This window comes from Mytilus californianus, unplaced genomic scaffold (genome assembly GCF_021869535.1).
Source record: "Mytilus californianus isolate M0D057914Y unplaced genomic scaffold, xbMytCali1.0.p SCAF_6, whole genome shotgun sequence".
NCBI lineage: Eukaryota > Metazoa > Mollusca > Bivalvia > Mytilida > Mytilidae > Mytilus > Mytilus californianus.
In genome coordinates, this window is record NW_026262712.1 from 81,299,195 (window position 1) to 81,318,565 (window position 19,371).

At 31.8% G+C, this 19,371-nt stretch overlaps 1 protein-coding gene across 3 annotated transcripts in view; it reads right to left on the reverse strand.

Moving 5' to 3' along the window:
• Positions 1 to 10,275, reverse strand: part of LOC127704446 (uncharacterized) — a 49,710-nt gene extending 39,435 nt beyond the window's left edge. For all 3 annotated transcript variants that reach the window (XM_052208494.1, XM_052208493.1, XM_052208492.1), the window contains exon 1: positions 9,855 to 10,275. In XM_052208494.1, the coding sequence (XP_052064454.1) occupies positions 9,855 to 9,936 (82 nt within the window). In that variant the 5' untranslated portion in view covers positions 9,937 to 10,275. The remainder of the gene's footprint in view (positions 1 to 9,854) is intronic.
• Positions 10,276 to 19,371: the final 9,096 nt, after the last annotated feature.

A 19,371-nucleotide genomic window follows, 5' to 3' on the forward strand; every position in this document is an offset into this window, starting at 1 on the left:
TACAAACATGTATGGTACATTCTATAAAATAATGGACCTCACCATTTGAATATATCTTATTATCTATACCCTCATATTTTACTTAGAAAAAGAATTGTCATTTATTTGATTTAATTCTGAATTCGAAACCAATTGATACATGTATGCTACTTTTTACCATATTGTGCCATCATATCTATTGCCCTTAAGGATGTTTGCTACTCTGTTTCAAATTAACAAGCTTTTTAAAAGACTGTTATAAATTGATAGTATATAAATAACGGAACTTAAAAAGCTGAAAAAAATGAAAGATCCGTGTCCTTGTTTTTGAGATACAAGCAATTGAAAATTTGTTCGGAAATGATTCTCTCTTGACTTTTAGTAAATTTAACAATGACACCTTTTTTTTCTCAAAAACTATGAAAAAATAACAAGTATTTTTTTTATAAGATATTCAAAAATGACTATTTAAACTACATGTAAATGTAATAAAATTATAAAAAGAAAAGTAGGGGTAAGCGGGCAAAATTTTTAATGGGACTACATGGTTAAAACTAGAGGATTCCGAATATCTGACAAAATGTCCGAAACAAGAGAAGCGAACATCCTTAAATCTAACTTTTGGGTCAAATTAAAAATTTTGGAAAAAATCAATAGGAAAACTGATTTCAGTGGAGGAAGCCAAAGTATTGATAGTCCTTAAGTACAATGTACTTGAAGACTGTTTATTTATGATATGTAATGATTTACACAAAGGATTATAGTAGTGTCAGTACATACAGCACTTCAATTTTTTCTTACAGAAATAATCTAAACGGTTTGTGAGGAGGCACTTAGAATTCTTTGATAAACTTCAAACGTTTCATATGAATACATATGAAGAGCTGGATATGTGGGGTAAGCAACAATGAGACAGTAACCAAACAACAACACTCCTGCATTGACAATAATATCTTTGTGTAAATTAGATACACCAAATCAGGCTTACTCCATCATAGGTGTATCTAATACATATAATCCAATATGAAATTAAATCATTTCAATTTTTCGCAACATTAATGACCTTATATGTATATTACAGTGAAGCACAACTTTAATGAACAGGAGGAGTTTATTTTGACATATTGAAAACACCTGTACATTGTAAAATACTGTGTGTTGGTCTTTAGATGTCTTTTGGTTATTTTTGTTGTTGAGTTGCTGTCTCATTGACTTAAATAAAGGCAATAGTAATTATACTGCTGTTCAATAGTCATAAATCGATTTAACTGAAACAAATCCGGGTCACAAACCAAAACTGAGGGAAACACATCAACTATAAGAGGAAAACAACGGAACAACAGAAACACTGAACTGCTACAAAAACAAAGGCTATAATCATGAACTTTAAAGTATATTGAACAATATCAAACAAATGCCTTAACACATATCCATTTTTTTTCAAAAGGAAAACTTCACTTACATGTAGCTTATTTTTTTATTGCTCTATGAATTTTTGGTTAATTTAGAAATGATCTTGAAGAAAAATTCATCTTTATACAGTTTCTTCTACAAAGGTCACTGTGTCAAGTACTTTAAGTTTTATGTGCCTTTTTCAAGCAATTGCAATGTACATGTTCTCATATTTTGGGTTTTCCTGTGTATCCAGGAATTATCAATCTCATTTTGTCAAAAAAAAAAGGTTAATCCTTATTAGTTTCTTCTTATCATAGTTTACATAGCTAAACAAATAATAAAACTATGTAACACAGACAAATGTTAATACTGAACATTTATATCTATAAAAATGACTGGACTTATAATGCAGTTTGTCAATTTTATGTTGAAGTTATATCTATATAATCCTTAAATATACTGATCATTTCTGATAAGGTAGACAAAACACACAAAAATGGATAAATTAATATTTTATTTTTAATATTGATTTGCTTCGTGGTCATAGAGATTTTAAAACAAATCAGCAAAAGAATTTGTTTATGTTTTCAGAGTAAATTTGAAGAGAAGTAAAATATTTAAAAGATGTTCAAACTCTTATCAACATTCTTCCTCCCATTTAATCATGGTATATAAAAAAAAGAAACTGTGACATGATTAAAAAACAAGACATCTCTCCACCAAAGAGCAAAGAACAAGGGTATAAACAATTACAGGTTATCATGGTTACTGATGGTCCTCAACAATAAGTCAAACCCTGACAGTGACTTATTGTAGGCTAAGCCCTGGGGTAACAAAATATAAAACAATTCAAAAGAGAAAACTAATGGCCAGATTTAAATATTAAACATTAAAAGAAAACCAATTACCACATTCAATGATAAGGAACTGCAGGCTTTGGACAGGTACATACAGAAGGTGGCAGGGTTAAATATGATTGTGATTGCTCAACCTCCAATCAGATTGAAACTCAAAGCAGAAAACAAATAACAAAATGAAAAAGATGGATGGTAAATATTCCAAGAGCACTCACTGTTACTGAAAGTTAGATCAAATGCCAATCTCAACTTATAAATAGACTGTTTTCCCAGACTTAAATATCAAAGGATAAACCTCTAACACATTCACATTTAGGATAAAGACATCATAAAACAATCTGAGAAAAGCATGCATGACCTTGAGCAATGCCAAAATATAAGTACTGACAGGATGCAGGCCCTATTTTCACAAAGATCTTAGGACTAAAATTGATCATAAGCCATGAACAATTCAGGATACTTGCAGTCAATTTTAGTCATAAAATACATGCTAGGACCATAAGAAATAACAACTGGACATCAATATTAATATGTTTATATACATTTTCAATTATCTAAATTATTAAGCTACTTCAAAATGGATACCATTACAAAATACAATATTTCAAAATTGAAGACAATTCTTTATTCCTACTCCAGCAAAAATGTCAGTTTTTGATAGGTCAAATATCAAGCAATGAAAAAACAATCTCCTGGGATGTCTCAGAATAACCATGGGAAAAAGTTAAGTCAATAACCCTTCATCATTTATTGTAGGTCAATAAAAATGTCTTTTTATAGCTTAATAGCTTTAAACAATAAATATACTTATTTAAAAACCAAGTCTGAAGCCTACATGTATCACAATAATATAACATGATATAATATTGTTATTTGCCATTTCAAGTCTGATTTGTAATACAGTATGTTGTTTTTGTTTTCTAGAAAAAGGGATACAAAAATGTATTTTTATGTCTTCATGTGGTGTCAGCTTTTTATTGAAAATTATTTTTTTAAAAAGGATTGACTATGTCCCTTACACATAATTTTATACAAATAAGCCTGAGGTTAATACCATTCTGCTCCATCTTCAACATGATTTAATTTAGTTGATAAGCTAACATTTTCTGCTTTTAACAGATGAAATATGCATGTTGCAGCAATCTGACATCCAACAATAAGTGATATTAATCTATGTTATAGCACAAATATTACTGGTCGAAAATTGGGAAAATTTGTTACCTATATATCCTCAATCCATAATATGAAGATCTTAAAAATCCTTATATATCCACTACACCATTAACTTTCCTTCATCAATTCATGGTGTACTGGGGTTTGTTTTGCTCATTGTTGAAGGCCTGAGTAGAGTGCCCTACAGTTGTTTACATAGTGAATAGCTGTCTCATTGGCAATCATACCACAACTCCTTTTTTATATATTTAAAATTTATTCATTACTTTTCTAGGCACAAGGGAATTTAGAGTTTGATAGATTGTGTACACTAATGTCTCTTGCTGAAGAATATATGTTGATCTCTAAATATTTTTGAGTTTATGTTTTGATGGATTGCTGTCTCGTTAAAATATCCCTGTCATCTCCTTTTATCAAAATATGAAACAACTATATATATGATTTTTCAGAATCTTTTTTTAATATACACAACACATGTACTATATAAAAGAAAACTTCTGAAATATCAATAAATTTTCTTAAGTTACTAAATTTCTTGGTGGTTTTTCAAATAAGGGCTGGGTCTTTTCTGTTATATAACTACTTAAAAAAACAGATGTTTATAATGAGTCAATGATAATCAATGACTTTCCCACACAACTGTCCTTAAAAATGTCTGGATTATTTGGTAACATATGGTACACAACTTATTGACTTTTTATATATTGTTATCATAAATTATGGCCTTTATTATATCTTTACATTGTTAAACTTAAATATTTATAATTTTGAATGATTTTCTGACATGTCTGATAAGCAGTTCTTTACAACAAATTATAAGTTGCTTTATGTCTCCACTTTCTTGACTTTATTGAGTAATTGAAAGTTTTTCAAAATCAGGTATCCACAAAACTTTTTAAAAAGTCTCAAACCGCTAAAGTACTTTGCACCCACAAAACAATGAATTCACAGTATTTGACAAACCTGAAGGATTAACCAAGCTACACTATGAGAAGAATAGAAAAATATTTTAGAGGCAAAACAATGATTCATTTTAACTAGATGTAAGAGACGGAGAGAAATAAAATAAAAAGAACTTCCTTCTTTCTTCTATACACTGTTATAAGTGAGAGTACAAAAATCTTTTGTTTCAAAGGCCCTCCCCCCCCTTTTGTGGGAAAAATTTAGTTGATTTTTTAGGGAATCACTGAAACATGACTGAGTGGGCCCCCTCTTGTGGTAGTTTGTGGTCCCCTCCCCTTATGAAAATATCTGAATCCTTCACTGGGTTTTAATCCGAGAAGATAACATACAGGAAATTCCAAAGACAGAATGAATCAGTCCAGGTGAGGCAAATATGAACATTTTTTTGTTGTTTTGGTTGTTTACAACAAACTAGACAAACATTGCATTAAAATGCATTTTAGTATTTTGATGGTATTGAATCACTATTCAAATATTATCTCTATGCATAATAGTATTTACAAACTATAAAATGAGCCAGCTCATGTTGAAACTTTTAATCCATCCCTTGTTTCTAGCTAATTACCACATTAAAGGATCTTTATCATAGATATTAATGGTTTAAATGTACCAAACTTCCCCCATGACAGGAATTTCAAATAGAAACTGGGTAATGTTTGAAAATTAGATCTAAAACAAAAGACCAAAGGTATGATACATGTACAAGTTCATGGAGTTCTTTGGAAGACGAATAAAAAATGATGGGTACACATCTACATGTATATATATCATCTATATCAGTTGTTCGACCTGTTAGTCAAATGCGATTTGTTAAAATATACTTTCACTTTTTTGGTCTTTTGGAAAAAGTTGTTTGTGCTGTATTTAGACCTCTCTACCAAGAAATTTGTTTTACATGCACACGTATAAAAATTGAGGTTTTTATCCAATGAAATCATAGGTTTGAACGTTGTTTTCAATTTAGACTTGTTTATATTTTTTTCGTTTGGGCTTGTATTATATTTTCCTTCGGGTTTATATGATCCGTTCATCCTATTTCGACTCTTTCAAAATTCAAGAGTCTATCCTAAATTGAGGTAAATTATATGGCCTTCCAAATACCGTTTCGATTCCTAACATCACTGAAGAGACATTAATTGTCGAAATCCGGATATGGTGTACAAATGTTTTGTTTGGTAATAAATTATTATAATATCCATTTTGTTACATCTTGTGATCCATTTATTTGGCAATTGCCATGGTAGTCAGCAGGGTTTAAGAACATCAGTTGTTTGACCTGCTAGTCAAATACGTTTTGTTAAAATATACTTCTTCACTCATTTGGTCTTTTGGAAAATGTTGTTTGTGCTGTATTTAGACCCCTCTACCAAGAAATTTGTTTTGCATGCACACGTATAAAAATTGCAGTTTTTATCCAATGCAATCATAGGTTTGAACGTTGTTTTCAATTTAGACTTGTATTTATATATATATATATATATATATGTCAATGAAACAGCAACCTAAAAACACATTTAAACTAAAAATGAGATGTAGCAGTCATTATTATTTGTAACCGTCCTCAATAATGGTGTTAATTGGATTTATATTATAGTCTTTATTTATATTATCAACATACACGATTACAAGTGGGGGTGGTATGATAAACAGTCTGCTTTTTATAGCCGACTATACAGTATGAGTTTTTCTCATTGTTGAAGGCTGTAAGGTTGCCTATAATTGCTTAAATACACTTCATTTGAACTTTGGTGGATATATAGCTGTCTCATGGGGAATCATACCACACACCCTTTTTTTCATATACATGTATTTCTGATATATAAATTTTCACACAATTTATAAGGATGCTGACTCTAGCACAAAATGTACAACATTTTATCATTAAATGTAAATAAATACACAGTACATGCAGGGGTGTGGAAATGCTATGCCCAACTTGCACGACTCGTACATTTGACCGACCGGACACACATTTTTTTGTGTCTTTGATGTCAGTGGACAAGTTAAAAAAAATGTTGCTTGACAATGTTAATTTTCATAATCATATAGAAAAGTCCTCGAAATTTATTCACCAAAGTAGAAAAAATATTAAATAACAAGAGGAAAGCAACATGTTTAGGTTAAACAACATCAATGATCAAGTAATAGATCGATTATCAAACAACAAAAAATAAGTATGTGGACCTGATTTTCATTAATACTCAGCGATTTTTCCCATTTATATTTTATTAAGATTTTTTATGCAAGACCTTCCAAATATTAATCCAAAATTAAAGAAATCAAAATTGTTCAGTTCCTAGTATATGGCTTGTTAGTTTTTGTCTATACATTTGTATATACATGTACAACAGTAAATTTGTTGTGCTACATGTGACCATAATGGTAATAGAAATTATATAAAATTAAGCATTCATGATCCTGCGTAACGTTATATGAATATCGATACCCCTTTTTTTTTTTACATCTGCTAAACTAGTGTCAGATAGCCCATATAGTTTCAGAGAAAAAGATTAAAATGGTAATTTCTTATTGAAACCTATAAGGCATAATTGCCACCATGTACGTGTATGCCATCCAATAACCAGCAAACGAACATTTTCTATATACATACATGTATATATATAATTAATTGCAACCTCTGTTAACTACTGTATTTATCAATTATGGACTTCTGACGAGGTCAATACGTTATACATGGACCTGTTCAGAATATATTGACTGAGGACGATATATGACTGAGGACGAAGTCCGAGTGTCAATATAATCTAACAGGTCCATATATAACGTATTGACTGAGTGAAAGTCCTTAATTTATATATTACATATGTTAATAATGTATTAGGAAAATGGCGTTCAATGTTCTTTTTGTGTATTTTTAAATTGTATTTTGCAAGAATTTTTACATGTTATTGAAAATATGAATATTCTTTGAACAACTTCATAGCTTGTTGAGATACGGCGCGACATGTGAAAACCCCCCTTAAAAAAAAAAAAAATCAATATCTCAAAAATAAAATTTTGAATCAAAACCAAAAAGTATACAGATCTTTAGATTAATATAACTAAGAAGTGTGTAAAATTTTAAGCAATAATCATAAATCGCTTTTGAGATACGGAGCGACATATGAAAAACCCCTCCCCCTTTTTTTACAAAATACTCAATAACTCAAAAATAAACTTTTGAATCATCACCAAAAAGTATACAGATCTTAAGGTTAATATAACTAAGAAGTGTGTAAAGTTTTAAGCAATAATCATAAACTGTTTTTGAGATATGGCGCGACATGTGAAAAACCCCTCCCCCTTTTTAAAAAAAATACTCAATATCTCTAAAATAAAATTTTGAATCATCACCAAAAAGTATACAGATCTTAAGATTAATATAACTAAGAAGTGTGTAAAGTTTTAAGCAATAATCATAAATTGTTTTTGAGATACGGCGCGACATGTGAAAAAAAACACACCTGTTTTAGTTACTAAGTCCCGTAACTCAAACATTTTTAATCTTATTTTCACCAAAAAGTATACAGATTGTTTGACCATCATAAGAAACAACTATGTTAAGTTTCATGAAATTTGGATAAGTCATTCTCAAGTTACGGTGCGACATGTTTACGCCGGACAGACAGACGGACGGACGCCGGACATTTGTATACCATAATACGTCCCGTCAAAAATTTGATGGGCGTATAAAAATAGAAACAAGGCTTCAGATACTTAAAATAACCTTTGAAACACGTGATCGTAATATCCAATGAAAACAGTAGAATGCTACACCATATGTAATATATCAGTATATCTTATGTTCTGATTCAATTTTGTATGCTGTAATTAAGATGTCAATAGGCCAATCCAAATTTTGACACAAGGCTTATAAATCTGCCACTTCAGTCCCAACTACTGTAAATTTAATATAGAAATTTATTGCATATTTTTGAAGAATGGACAAAAATGCAAGATTAATAATTGCGATTTCAGGAAAATGTATCTTAATATATATGGATCAGACATCAGAATGCGAGTTCTTATTATTGCGAAGCTCATCCAGTCGCATTATTCACATAATAAAAACCTCGCAATAATTTCTTAACTTACAGTATCATATATAAGTATGGATATGTTACTATATTACTAGACTTGCTGAGGAATTTATTTGACTGGTCCAGCAACAAACTTTATAGCATCTTGTTTTGTGGTAACCTTCTATACATTGATACATTGTATTAAGATGATTCAACAAAATTAAAGGAAACCTTATGAGACCAAAAGCTTTCAAATTTCAAGCTGCTTTCAAAGTATCTAAAATTGGACAGAAAGACTTCTTTTTGAACATCTCTTAATGAGGGAATAAGCATAGGCATACTTAAGGGGGGTTCTAAAGGAAGTCGTGCCAATGGGACTTGTTGCCATGTTAAATAAACTAAAATACTGTAATGAGCCCTGATCATTGCTTATGGTACAATTGGAAAAAATTAAAGAGAAAAAAATCACACTACTGTGGATTCATTTATTTTTGGAGGTACCAATTTTTATTGATTGAGGAAAACTTGTATTTTCGTGGTTTTGCAAACATTAGCATACAAGCCGAAAGAAAATTTGTACCTCGCTGAAAATTTAAATTAGTAGTTTACCTACATGTACATTGTATAACCACAAAATACACAAAAATTGGTAACCACAAAAAATTGGTACCAAACAAATACATGTACTAAGGAATCCACAGTATACTGTTAAAAATGTCAAAATTACAGACTTGATTAATAATTAAAAGAATAACGAAGGTGTCATGTCCTAAAAACAATACAGTCTACCATATCTTTATTGGCATGTCTAATTAAGTTCTTTTTATCAATAATTAATAGATAGCTTTGAGCTTCGACAGAAAGGATACCTGAACTTAAGAAATTCATGACAAATGTGTGATAAATCAATGAGGTTTGCATATTACCTGTGAATGTTTTTAAGACAACATATGTTGCCATGTTTGATCAAACATGCTAACATACATTTGTTCTTGTATTGAAAATATTGGATGATACCTTAAAAGTTGAATTTAAAAAAAAAACATACACTTTCTATTTTCAAAAGTAAAGTCTGTAACATTGTAATTATACAATACAACATAAAGTTCAACTATTCCATGTATGTAAGATTTGTTTTACTGCTGAGGAAAGATATAGATAATTCTTTCTCTATTATGAGAAGGGAAAAAACAGTCATTTCAAAACATTAACAAACTGAATAAGATCTCAATCTTCATTCTAAATACATAGAAACAGAACTTCCATTCTGTAAATAGAAATTTTATTTTAAAAATGTTATGGAGAATCGAATCTGAATATTAAAAAAAAAAATGGTTCAGTCCTGGTCAGCTAAATATTATGTTCATGATGTAGTAATTAGATTAAGAATTTAAAGATAATAAACTTTTTTAATACATCAGACTACCTGTAATTAATTGATTATCCACGTGGATATTTAACTCACCTGTTGTTGATTGACAGTTAACAATTAAATTCCGCTGCACCATATAAACACAGATGTAAATAACGGTTAAATAATAAAACATGTTGCTAAAATTCAGGAAACATCCAAACGGAAATATTGAAAAATAATAATGAAAAAAGCACACCAAATGTTTATGTCATTCTGATGAACGGATCTAATTTCCGAAGTCAATTGGGATATGTTTTGACTTTTTCACATGTGTGGGCCTGTTTGAAATTATAATTTCCTTTCAAATTGTAAGATATCGCCTTAAATTTCTCAATTAAATGACTGTCAGACATGATTGGAATGCGCATTCCCTTTACATCGCAAATGACAACAACAAAAGAATGTGTAACACCGGTCCATTCACTTTTCTGCAACATTTGTTTACATTGATGACAAGGCCAAAACGAGACTTAGCCGCCAGAAAACTCCGCTATGGGAGACAACTCCTAAACTTTTAGGTCTACAAATATTATAAAAAAAATTAACTGGAGGAATAGAAATATATCGATGACAATCATTTACTTTTTTGCACTTGGACCTAGGAAATACAGTGTTGCAGCATGCGACGATCCTCTTTGGACAAGCGCGACAAAAATATTGTAGATTTATGGCAAATTTTATGTTAAATATTTTGGGAGTCTATTCACTGTGTAGACTATTTGGCTGTACTTGTAGAAAACTGATTAAAAACGGTATTTCACATCCTAAATTTTACGGTAATATTGTACTTATTGCGCGGAAATCACTATGTGATCCGTGTAAACTCATCGAACCTTTAAACAAACTTATTAGTAAAGGTTATCTTACCAATGTTGTAATTAGATCTTTGAATATAGTTTACATTGGCACTAATATCGATTTTGTCATCAGCAAATTAAAACATAACTAAATTTGTATTTTTTTCAAGCGGGATGTATAAAGACACACCCACGTTCGTTTAGATCTATAAAGAGGTTAAACTCCTAACTATCCTACTGTCTGTCGATACATTTATTTTTGGCATTGCACTAGTCAGTGCCCAGTCATGTCTTCTTTGACTGTGTAACCGGAGAACATGATTCTACTTGCAAAATCGTATGTCTCCACCGGGACTCGAACCCGGGACCTCTGTGTTACAAGGCAGCGCGTATACCGACTGAGCTAAAGAAGTACTTCCTTAGCTCAACCGCTTACGGCTGACTAAGTATCTACTAATGAAGGGAAGCAATCCCGTCACAACTGTCCATGACGTTAAAATACTAAATCCCTGGGATGTGTTTTAGTTGATTTTAGTCTCGGATGCATGATTTTTTATTATTAATTGTTTTGGCTTTTAACTAGCTGTCAGTAACTGCGAGTACTCTCAAATCGTACTTTCTTGTTTATTTGACCTGTTGATACTAATTGTATTGCTTTTTTGTTATTTAATGTTATTCAGGGTTATATCTGGTCTATATAACAGCTTTGATAAGTGTTTGGTATAACTATAAATTTTCACTTCGTACTATGAACATCAAAATTATTTATTTTGTAAAAATATTTCCTTTCTCTAATCTAAAGTCATCATAAAGGTTTTTGGACAGAGCAACTAGGTCAGTGTGGGTGTTCCGCGCTAAACCTATCAATCCTTTACGTAAAATTAAATGCTGAGAAAATCCATGAAATTTTAGAATAACTGGTCAGTGTGGTTGTGCCGCGCTATACCTATAGTTGGAATAAATGTACATGTTTATCGTTAGCTTTAATACCCAGTAGCTTCACATATATATATATATAACAGATAGATAATGGCTATGCATAATTAGATCGCTTAGGACATATAAGCTTATATGCATGATTTTGTTGATTTTATATCGCCTAGTAGTGCTCATAGACAGATGTAGTAACTCCAGCATGTAGCAGGCAGGAAGCTGAAAACTCGTTATTTTTTACCTTTAAGTAACATTGTTTAGTAAATGTAAAGATTTTTTACTATAATGCATGCCCTGTAAATAATATTCAAAACTTTTTTATTTTTAAAAATTTTATTAATAACTTTTAAACTGTGACCCATTTTTAATGTACATAGAAGTTATTATTAGTATCTTTGCAGGGATTTAACTGTACATAATGTTATTTTTAAATAGTTAGGTATTCACTTAATAATTTTTATAAGGATTAACCAACCTGAATTCAGTAAGGTTGGTGTACTCCAACTATTGGAGGAAGATATAGAGGAAAGAAGAAGATTGGTACTGTACACGTATACCTAACAACAAAATTATTTTCATTTACCTGTGTTTAAAGTTTTTGCAAATGGCTGATATTTTTGTTCGAGCTTGTTGTTTTTCTTTAATTGTTTAACATTTCTTACCGATATAACATGTTACTTTTTTATTCTTCCCTTAGTTTATTTATTTTGTATTTACATTGTGTCATAGGTCAAATTTATTTGTTCAGTGTATGTTCAATGGTGTTAATATGTCCTTTGATTGAGTTAAGCTATTTCAGTTGATATTTTATAGTGTGTCTTTCTATGTTGTGATGTTACACTATTGTTTCAGAAAAAGGGTGAAGGTTTGGTACCATTAAAACGTTTAAACCCGCTGCATTTGTTTGCACCTGTCCTAAGTCAGGAATCTGATGTTCAGTAGTTGTCGTTTGTTGATGTGGTTCATAAGTGTTTCTCGTTTCTCGTTTTTTATATAGATTAGACCGTTGGTTTTCCCGTTTGAATGGTTTTACACTACTAATTTTTTGGGGCCCTTTATAGCTTACTGTTCGGTGTGAGCCAAGGCTCCGTGTTGAAGACCGTACTGTGACCTATAATGGTTTACTTTTATAAATTTTGACTTGGATGGAGAGTTATCTCATTGGCACTCATACCACATCTTCTTATATCTAGATATACTAGTATGTGACATATAACATGTATACATAAGAAGCGATGGAATCACAGGCACTTGTCTCTGAAAAAACCCTATATACTCTAATATAACAATATATATTATATTAAAGAATATAGGTAAATTTTTTTCGGAGACAAGTGCCTGTGTTTAAGCTTCAGTTCAAAATGAAAGTACACTTATGCATTTAAATAGGGTAATCAACCAGTTTTTTTTATTACGAAAAGCCTCATGACTGAATTTTATCAATTTTTATTTTATTAATATTTTCACGGATAACACATGACATATCCAAAAAGACCTGTTTCGTTCATTGTCTTTCATGGACAATGATCATCGGTTATCATGGTATCTGTCCAGTTAAAGAGAGACTGAAGATACCAAAAGGATCATGAGTCAAACTGGTAAGTCGAAAACGAACTGACAATACGACCAAAAGACAAACAACAGTGACAGTCAGACATGTAGCAGGGGCTGCCATAGTTCCGTCTGATTTTATTCAGATCCTGCCCACATGTTGCACCCGTCGTGTTGTTCATACTAGTACAAACCTGACGATAATTAAGTCTAATTCGGTAGGTCACTTTCGAGGAAAATAGGACGGTGTTGTTAATGTTAATAAGAAGTAATCGGTGATTTGGTTCTGATTATGATTTATCAAATACGTTTTAATGAATCGGCTGTATAATTTTTTCGCAAAGCAAATCGCCAAAGTGAACTTATTACCGAAATTTACCCAAAGGAACTTACTTTACATAAATCTAACATAAACAGCAGTAGTTGTCCTTTTCTAGATTTAGACATTTCAATTTCTAAAGAGAAACTCAATACTAAAATTTATGACAAAAGAGACGATTTTTCATTCCCTATTGTTAATTTTCCTTTTTAAGACGGCGATGTTCCTTTGGCTCCATCATACGGTGTTTATATAACCCAACTCGTTCGTTATGCCGTGTGTATAGTGATGTCATAGATTTTAACGAACGTAATCAATGCATCACTGGTAAAATATTAAGTCAGGGATTTCGGTACCATAAATTACTTAAAACATTTACTAAATTTTTCTATAGATACAAAGATTTGATGAGTAAATTTGGCCGCACCTGTAGAAAACTTATCAAAAACGGTATTTCACATCCTAAATTTTACGGTAATATTGTACTAAAATGCATGGTTTTTGGGATGTATAAATACACATCCATGTTAATTTTTTATCTAGAGATTGCTTTATTTATAATAACATGATACATATTTATTATAAGGTTAAATCTTAACGATTCTACTGCCTGTCGATACTTTTATTTTGGCATTGCACAAATCATGTCTTCTTTGACTGCCCATGGCGTTAAAACACTAAATCCTTGGGATTCGTTTTAATTGATGTTAGTCTTTGATGCATGATTTTTTTATTGTTAATTGTTTTTGGCTTTTAACTAGCTTTCAGTAACTGCGAGTAATCTCAAATCGTACTTTCGTGTTAATTTGACCTGTTGGCACAATTTGTACTGCATTTCTGTAATTCGGTGTTTACTTATTTTGTGTTATATCGCGTCTCAATTTTTTTAATATGTACCACCTTTGATTATTTAGTATGACGATAAATTTTCACTTCTGTACTCGTACTCTGAACAACAAATTTATTAATTGGGCATTAAATGTTTACTTCCGTACTCCTAACAACAAAATTATTATATCTAAATTTACCTATGTACGTAGTTTTATTTAATGCCATTTTGTCCCAGGTAAGAGTTGTCTTATTGACACTCTTCCTACATCTTTTTTATTACTACCTGTAACGTCTATGTTATATAGGCACCTACGTTTTAATATTGTATTTATATTGTGTCATAGATCAAACTTATACGTTCAGTGTATGTTTACTTGTTTTTGTTTAAATGCCTTTTTGATCGAGTTAAGCCATTTCATTTGATATTTCATAGTATGACTTTTTATGTTGAAATGTTACACTACTGTCTCAGGTTAGGGTGAAGGTTGGCGCCTGTTAAAACGTTTAAACCCACTGCATTTTATTCACCTGTCCTAAGTCAGGAGCCTGTTGTTCAGTGGTTTTCGTTAGTTGGTGTGGTTCATAGGTGTTTCTCGTTTCTCGTTTTTTATATAGACTAGACCGTTGGTTTTCCTGTTTGAATTGTTTTGCACTAGTCATTGTGGGACCCTTTATAGCTTGCTGTTCGGTGTGAGCCAAGGCTCCGTGTTGAAGGCCGTACTTTGACCCATGATTGTTAACTTTTTATACATTGTGACTTGGATGGAGATTTGTCTCATTGGCACTCATACCACATCTTCTTACTTGTATTAAACAGAGTTTGACATATGTTTGGAGCCTTTATAGCTTATAGGTTTAACAGATCTCAATGTATGTGTACTTTTTGGGGATTTAAAGTCTCCGACACATTGTACTTATGCCATTGAATACTTTGGTATTGGAAAATATATCTTAAGGAAATAATTCCAACTACTAGTAAAATAAGGCTTGTTAAATTGACAGTGCTTAATATCCATGCAGTGGGTACCATTACATTTAGATTCAGAACGGTATCACCATATCATAGTGTGAAGACACTCTGTGCTCAGTAAAAATTCTAACATGCACGTTTACAAGGTAAAGCTTGACATAATATCCTGACTACGAGTTGATCAGTGTTTGCTGTTATTCCTAAAAGTATCTCGGTTGACAATACTTTGATCGAACTTTTGACCTCCTGCACGGTTTGCTTATGGAGAGAAAAAGTTATTGTTGCAATTACTTTACAAAAGAGTTCACGCCTAGAAAACTTTCTCAATGAAAATTTTGTTTTAAATGGTAATCTTAATACGAAAAAAATTGGTGCTTCTGTAAAAAAAAAATATTAAGAGATAATATATACATGTACATTGTATATCAACAGTATTGTTATACTATTTATAAAGCAAACCAAGATAGGAATGCAGATGCAAGTAGTCCCAGAATAGGTAAGCGATATTCCGGGATGTTGTACTATAGTGTTGGTTTATTTCACGTAAAATTATCCATTACAACACATTTTTCAGCAGGCAGTTTATCCCCTCTTCAAAAAGTTGCGTGTTCGTTAAAGAAGTATATATATTTCACTTTTCTGCATATAGTGTTCGTACTAAAAGTATGTTTAATCCAGACGTACCTGTCTTTTTGTTAGCCAGAATGCAGGTATTTTATTGTGTGTTTTACTTTAACGATATATTAAGAGTCTAGATAAGAAAAATGGATGGGGCTGTGCGCAAGTAAAATAGGCAAAATGGATGGGGCTGTGCGCAAGTAAATTAGGCAAAAGGGATGGGGCTGTGCGCAAGTAAAATAGGCAAAAGGGATGGGGCTGTGCGCAAGTAAAATGGGCAAAAGGGATGGGGCTGTGCGCAAGTAAAATAGGCGAAAGGGATGGGGCTGTGCGCAAGTAAAATAGGCAAAAGGAGGTTGGGTTGTGCGCATGTAAAACTGGTTAAACCACACACGGGTGTGCCTGTACCAAACAAGCTATTTGGACTATGTATTGTGCGTTGTTGTTATCGGCGAAAGCGGGTGTTGGTGGTTTCTAATGTCTGTCAATTTTTTTGTTTGTATTTTCTGTTATCATTTATAAGTATTAGAAATATACCATTATACAGTGTTAGCACGGGAATGACTTTAAATTCGCCGAAGTAAGGCGTATATCCTAAAATGTAGCTAAAAATTACTGTTTTAGTTTCGTCTTCCAGCAATATAAGGGTATCTTAACAGAATCAAATTTGCCAACGAGTAAGGGTATTATTTATAAGTTCATTTGTTATTTATATAGAAGAAAAAACTTCCTTAACATCCAGTATTTTATAGTTACAAAAACACTCTATAAAAAGAAAAATAATAAACGTCATGTGCATTAAAGTCAAAATTAGAAAAAAAATTTAAATCTTCAGGAATTTGTGAATTATCAAGTCGATACAAAAAAAGAAGCCGAAGATATCAAAGGGGCATTCAAAACTCATACGTCGAAAAAAAACCCCTGACAACACCATGGCACAAAACGAAAAACAACGAAAGGACTAACAAGTCCATTAAACACTAGTACATGGAAAACTATAGACTGCAAAATACCCATCAAAAACCGGGGGTGAACTCAGATGCTCCGGAAGGGTAAGCAGTTCCTGCTCCACGTGTGACATCCGTTGTGTTGCACATGTAAGTACAAATTCGGTGATGTCACAATCGAGGAAAAGAGGACGGGATTGTTGGTACGACAATAGGAAAATATCCATGGTCATCTGTGACAAAAATATTCCAAAATTGTTAAACCAATTCGTGATGGCGTGCTTTTCATACGGCATGTGTGTTCATATAAAATGAATGCATATGACGGAATCGATTCGTCTTTTAGCCAATGGAGATCAGGATTTGTATGAACTGAACACCTACTGTAAATATTTCTATATTAAACCTCCGCTTTTTGTCCTACTTTTTTGTATCTGAAACTGTTCCTGAATAAATGACACATGATTTTCTTTGTACCGCGTATTTTATTTCTTCATATCCCATTGCTTTTTTTAGCATGACATGGACGTTGTATCCGCTAGCTTATCCTCATAAAAAACACTTGATAATAATTGAATGAAATTTTCTCTGAATCTTCATCATATAATGCCATTATGCACCTCAAATAATTTTGTTTATTAAATTATTTTGTGGGTTGAATATAGCAAATGTGTATGAACTTTGTCTGTTTTATCTTGTATCAAAATCTTCAGCATAGAACTCCATTGTGCACCTCCTTTTTTGTTATTTTATTGAAATTATTTTTGGGGTTTTCCTTAGCAAATCACGAACTTTTCAGTGGAGTCAGGGGATGGGGCTGCCCATTTTGCACCCGCAACTCCTCCAAAAGCTCTGATTATTTACTGAAACATTTTTAGAATCTTAACCATATAATGTTACTGTGCATCTCCTTTCGTGCTTTTTAGGTTTGTCGTAGAATTTAGCAATTTGGTTTTATGGCTTATTATTTTGTGAGCTTTGCTCAGTACCACTAGGTTTTATCAATTTTTAGAATGTGAGCTTTTCTCATCACTTGGCGTCAGTCGTCCGTCGTCGTCTGTTAAATTTTACAAAAATCTTCTCCTCTGAAAATACTGTGCCAAATTTAACCAAAATAGGCCAAACTCATCATTGGGGTATCTTGTTGAAAAATTGTGTCCAATGACCCCGCCTGCTAACCAAGATGGCCGACATGGCTAAAAATAGAACATAGGGGGTAAAATGCAAGTTTTGCCTTTTATTTTGAAAACCACTATAAATAGAGAAACTGCTAACCAAGATGGCCGACATGGCTAAAAATAGAACACAGGGGTAAAATGCAAGTTTTGCCTATTATTTTGAAAACCACTATAAATAGAGAAATCATCTTGAAAATTATAATAGATAGGCAGAAACTTTAAAAAGCAAAAATTATCAGCAAGACAAGAGCTACAAATAAGTCAACATGACCGAAATCTTCAGTCGACTCCTTATTGAAGTTATTGCCCTATAATGACGATTTTTACCAATTTTTTTGGCGCTTTTGCCTCATATCTTAAAAACTATATTAGATAGATAGAAACTTTAAATAGTAAAAATGATCAGCAAGACAAGATCTACAAACAAGTCAACATGACCGAAATTGTTAGTCGACACCTTATTGAAGTTATTGCCCTTTAATGATGATTTTCTCCATTTTTTCCTATTATCTTGAAAACTGTAATAGATAGATAAAAACTTTAAAAAGCACTCAAGATCCACAAATAAGCCATAATCAGTCGACTCGTTATTGGAGTTATTGCCCTTTAATGATAATTTTTAACAATATTTTTTGCATTTTTTGCCCATTATCTTGAAAACTATAATAGATAAATAGAAACTTTACAAAGGAATAATTATCAGCAGGATTAGATCTACAAATATGTCAACGCTTTATAGGTTATTCCCCTTTAATGATGATTTTTACTAGAAAGTGGCCATTGTTGAAGATGCAGGTGATCAAACGACACAGGCTCTTTAGAGCCTCTAGTTTTATATTTATTACGAATTTATGAATCTATCACGTATTATCGACAAATAATATTTCATTCAGTGATTGTTGATGGCAAGCTGATTAATTATCGAGTTTGTTGCCGAAGTTTACCGGATAGTGATATCATCGATAAACAATCAACACAGAGCAAATGGAGCACGTGACAAATGCGTGAATTAAAGGGAAACTCCGCAAAAAAATGAAAAATTGATATTTTGTTCTTAAAGCATAAAAAACCACATGTTAATAAATAAAAAACTTTTATTCTCTATGTAAAGAGATCAAAATCGATTTTTGAAATTCACTATCAGTTCTCGACATATCGCCATCTTGTCGGCATGTTCGATCTAAAAAGTCACGTGATATCTATAAACCACAAAGAACAAAAAGAATCGGGGATTTACCGACCGTGCGTTAAAAACTCCCATCATCAATTGGGGATTACCGTAGACAGTTATTCAGTGTCAAAATGTCTTGTCAAGCGTACGGTTGTTCTGTCAGACAAGGTTATGACAAAAGTCTACATAGTTTTCCCAATCCCACAAAAAAAGAAAGAATTGTATCAGACGTGGTTGTACAACCTTAAACAAA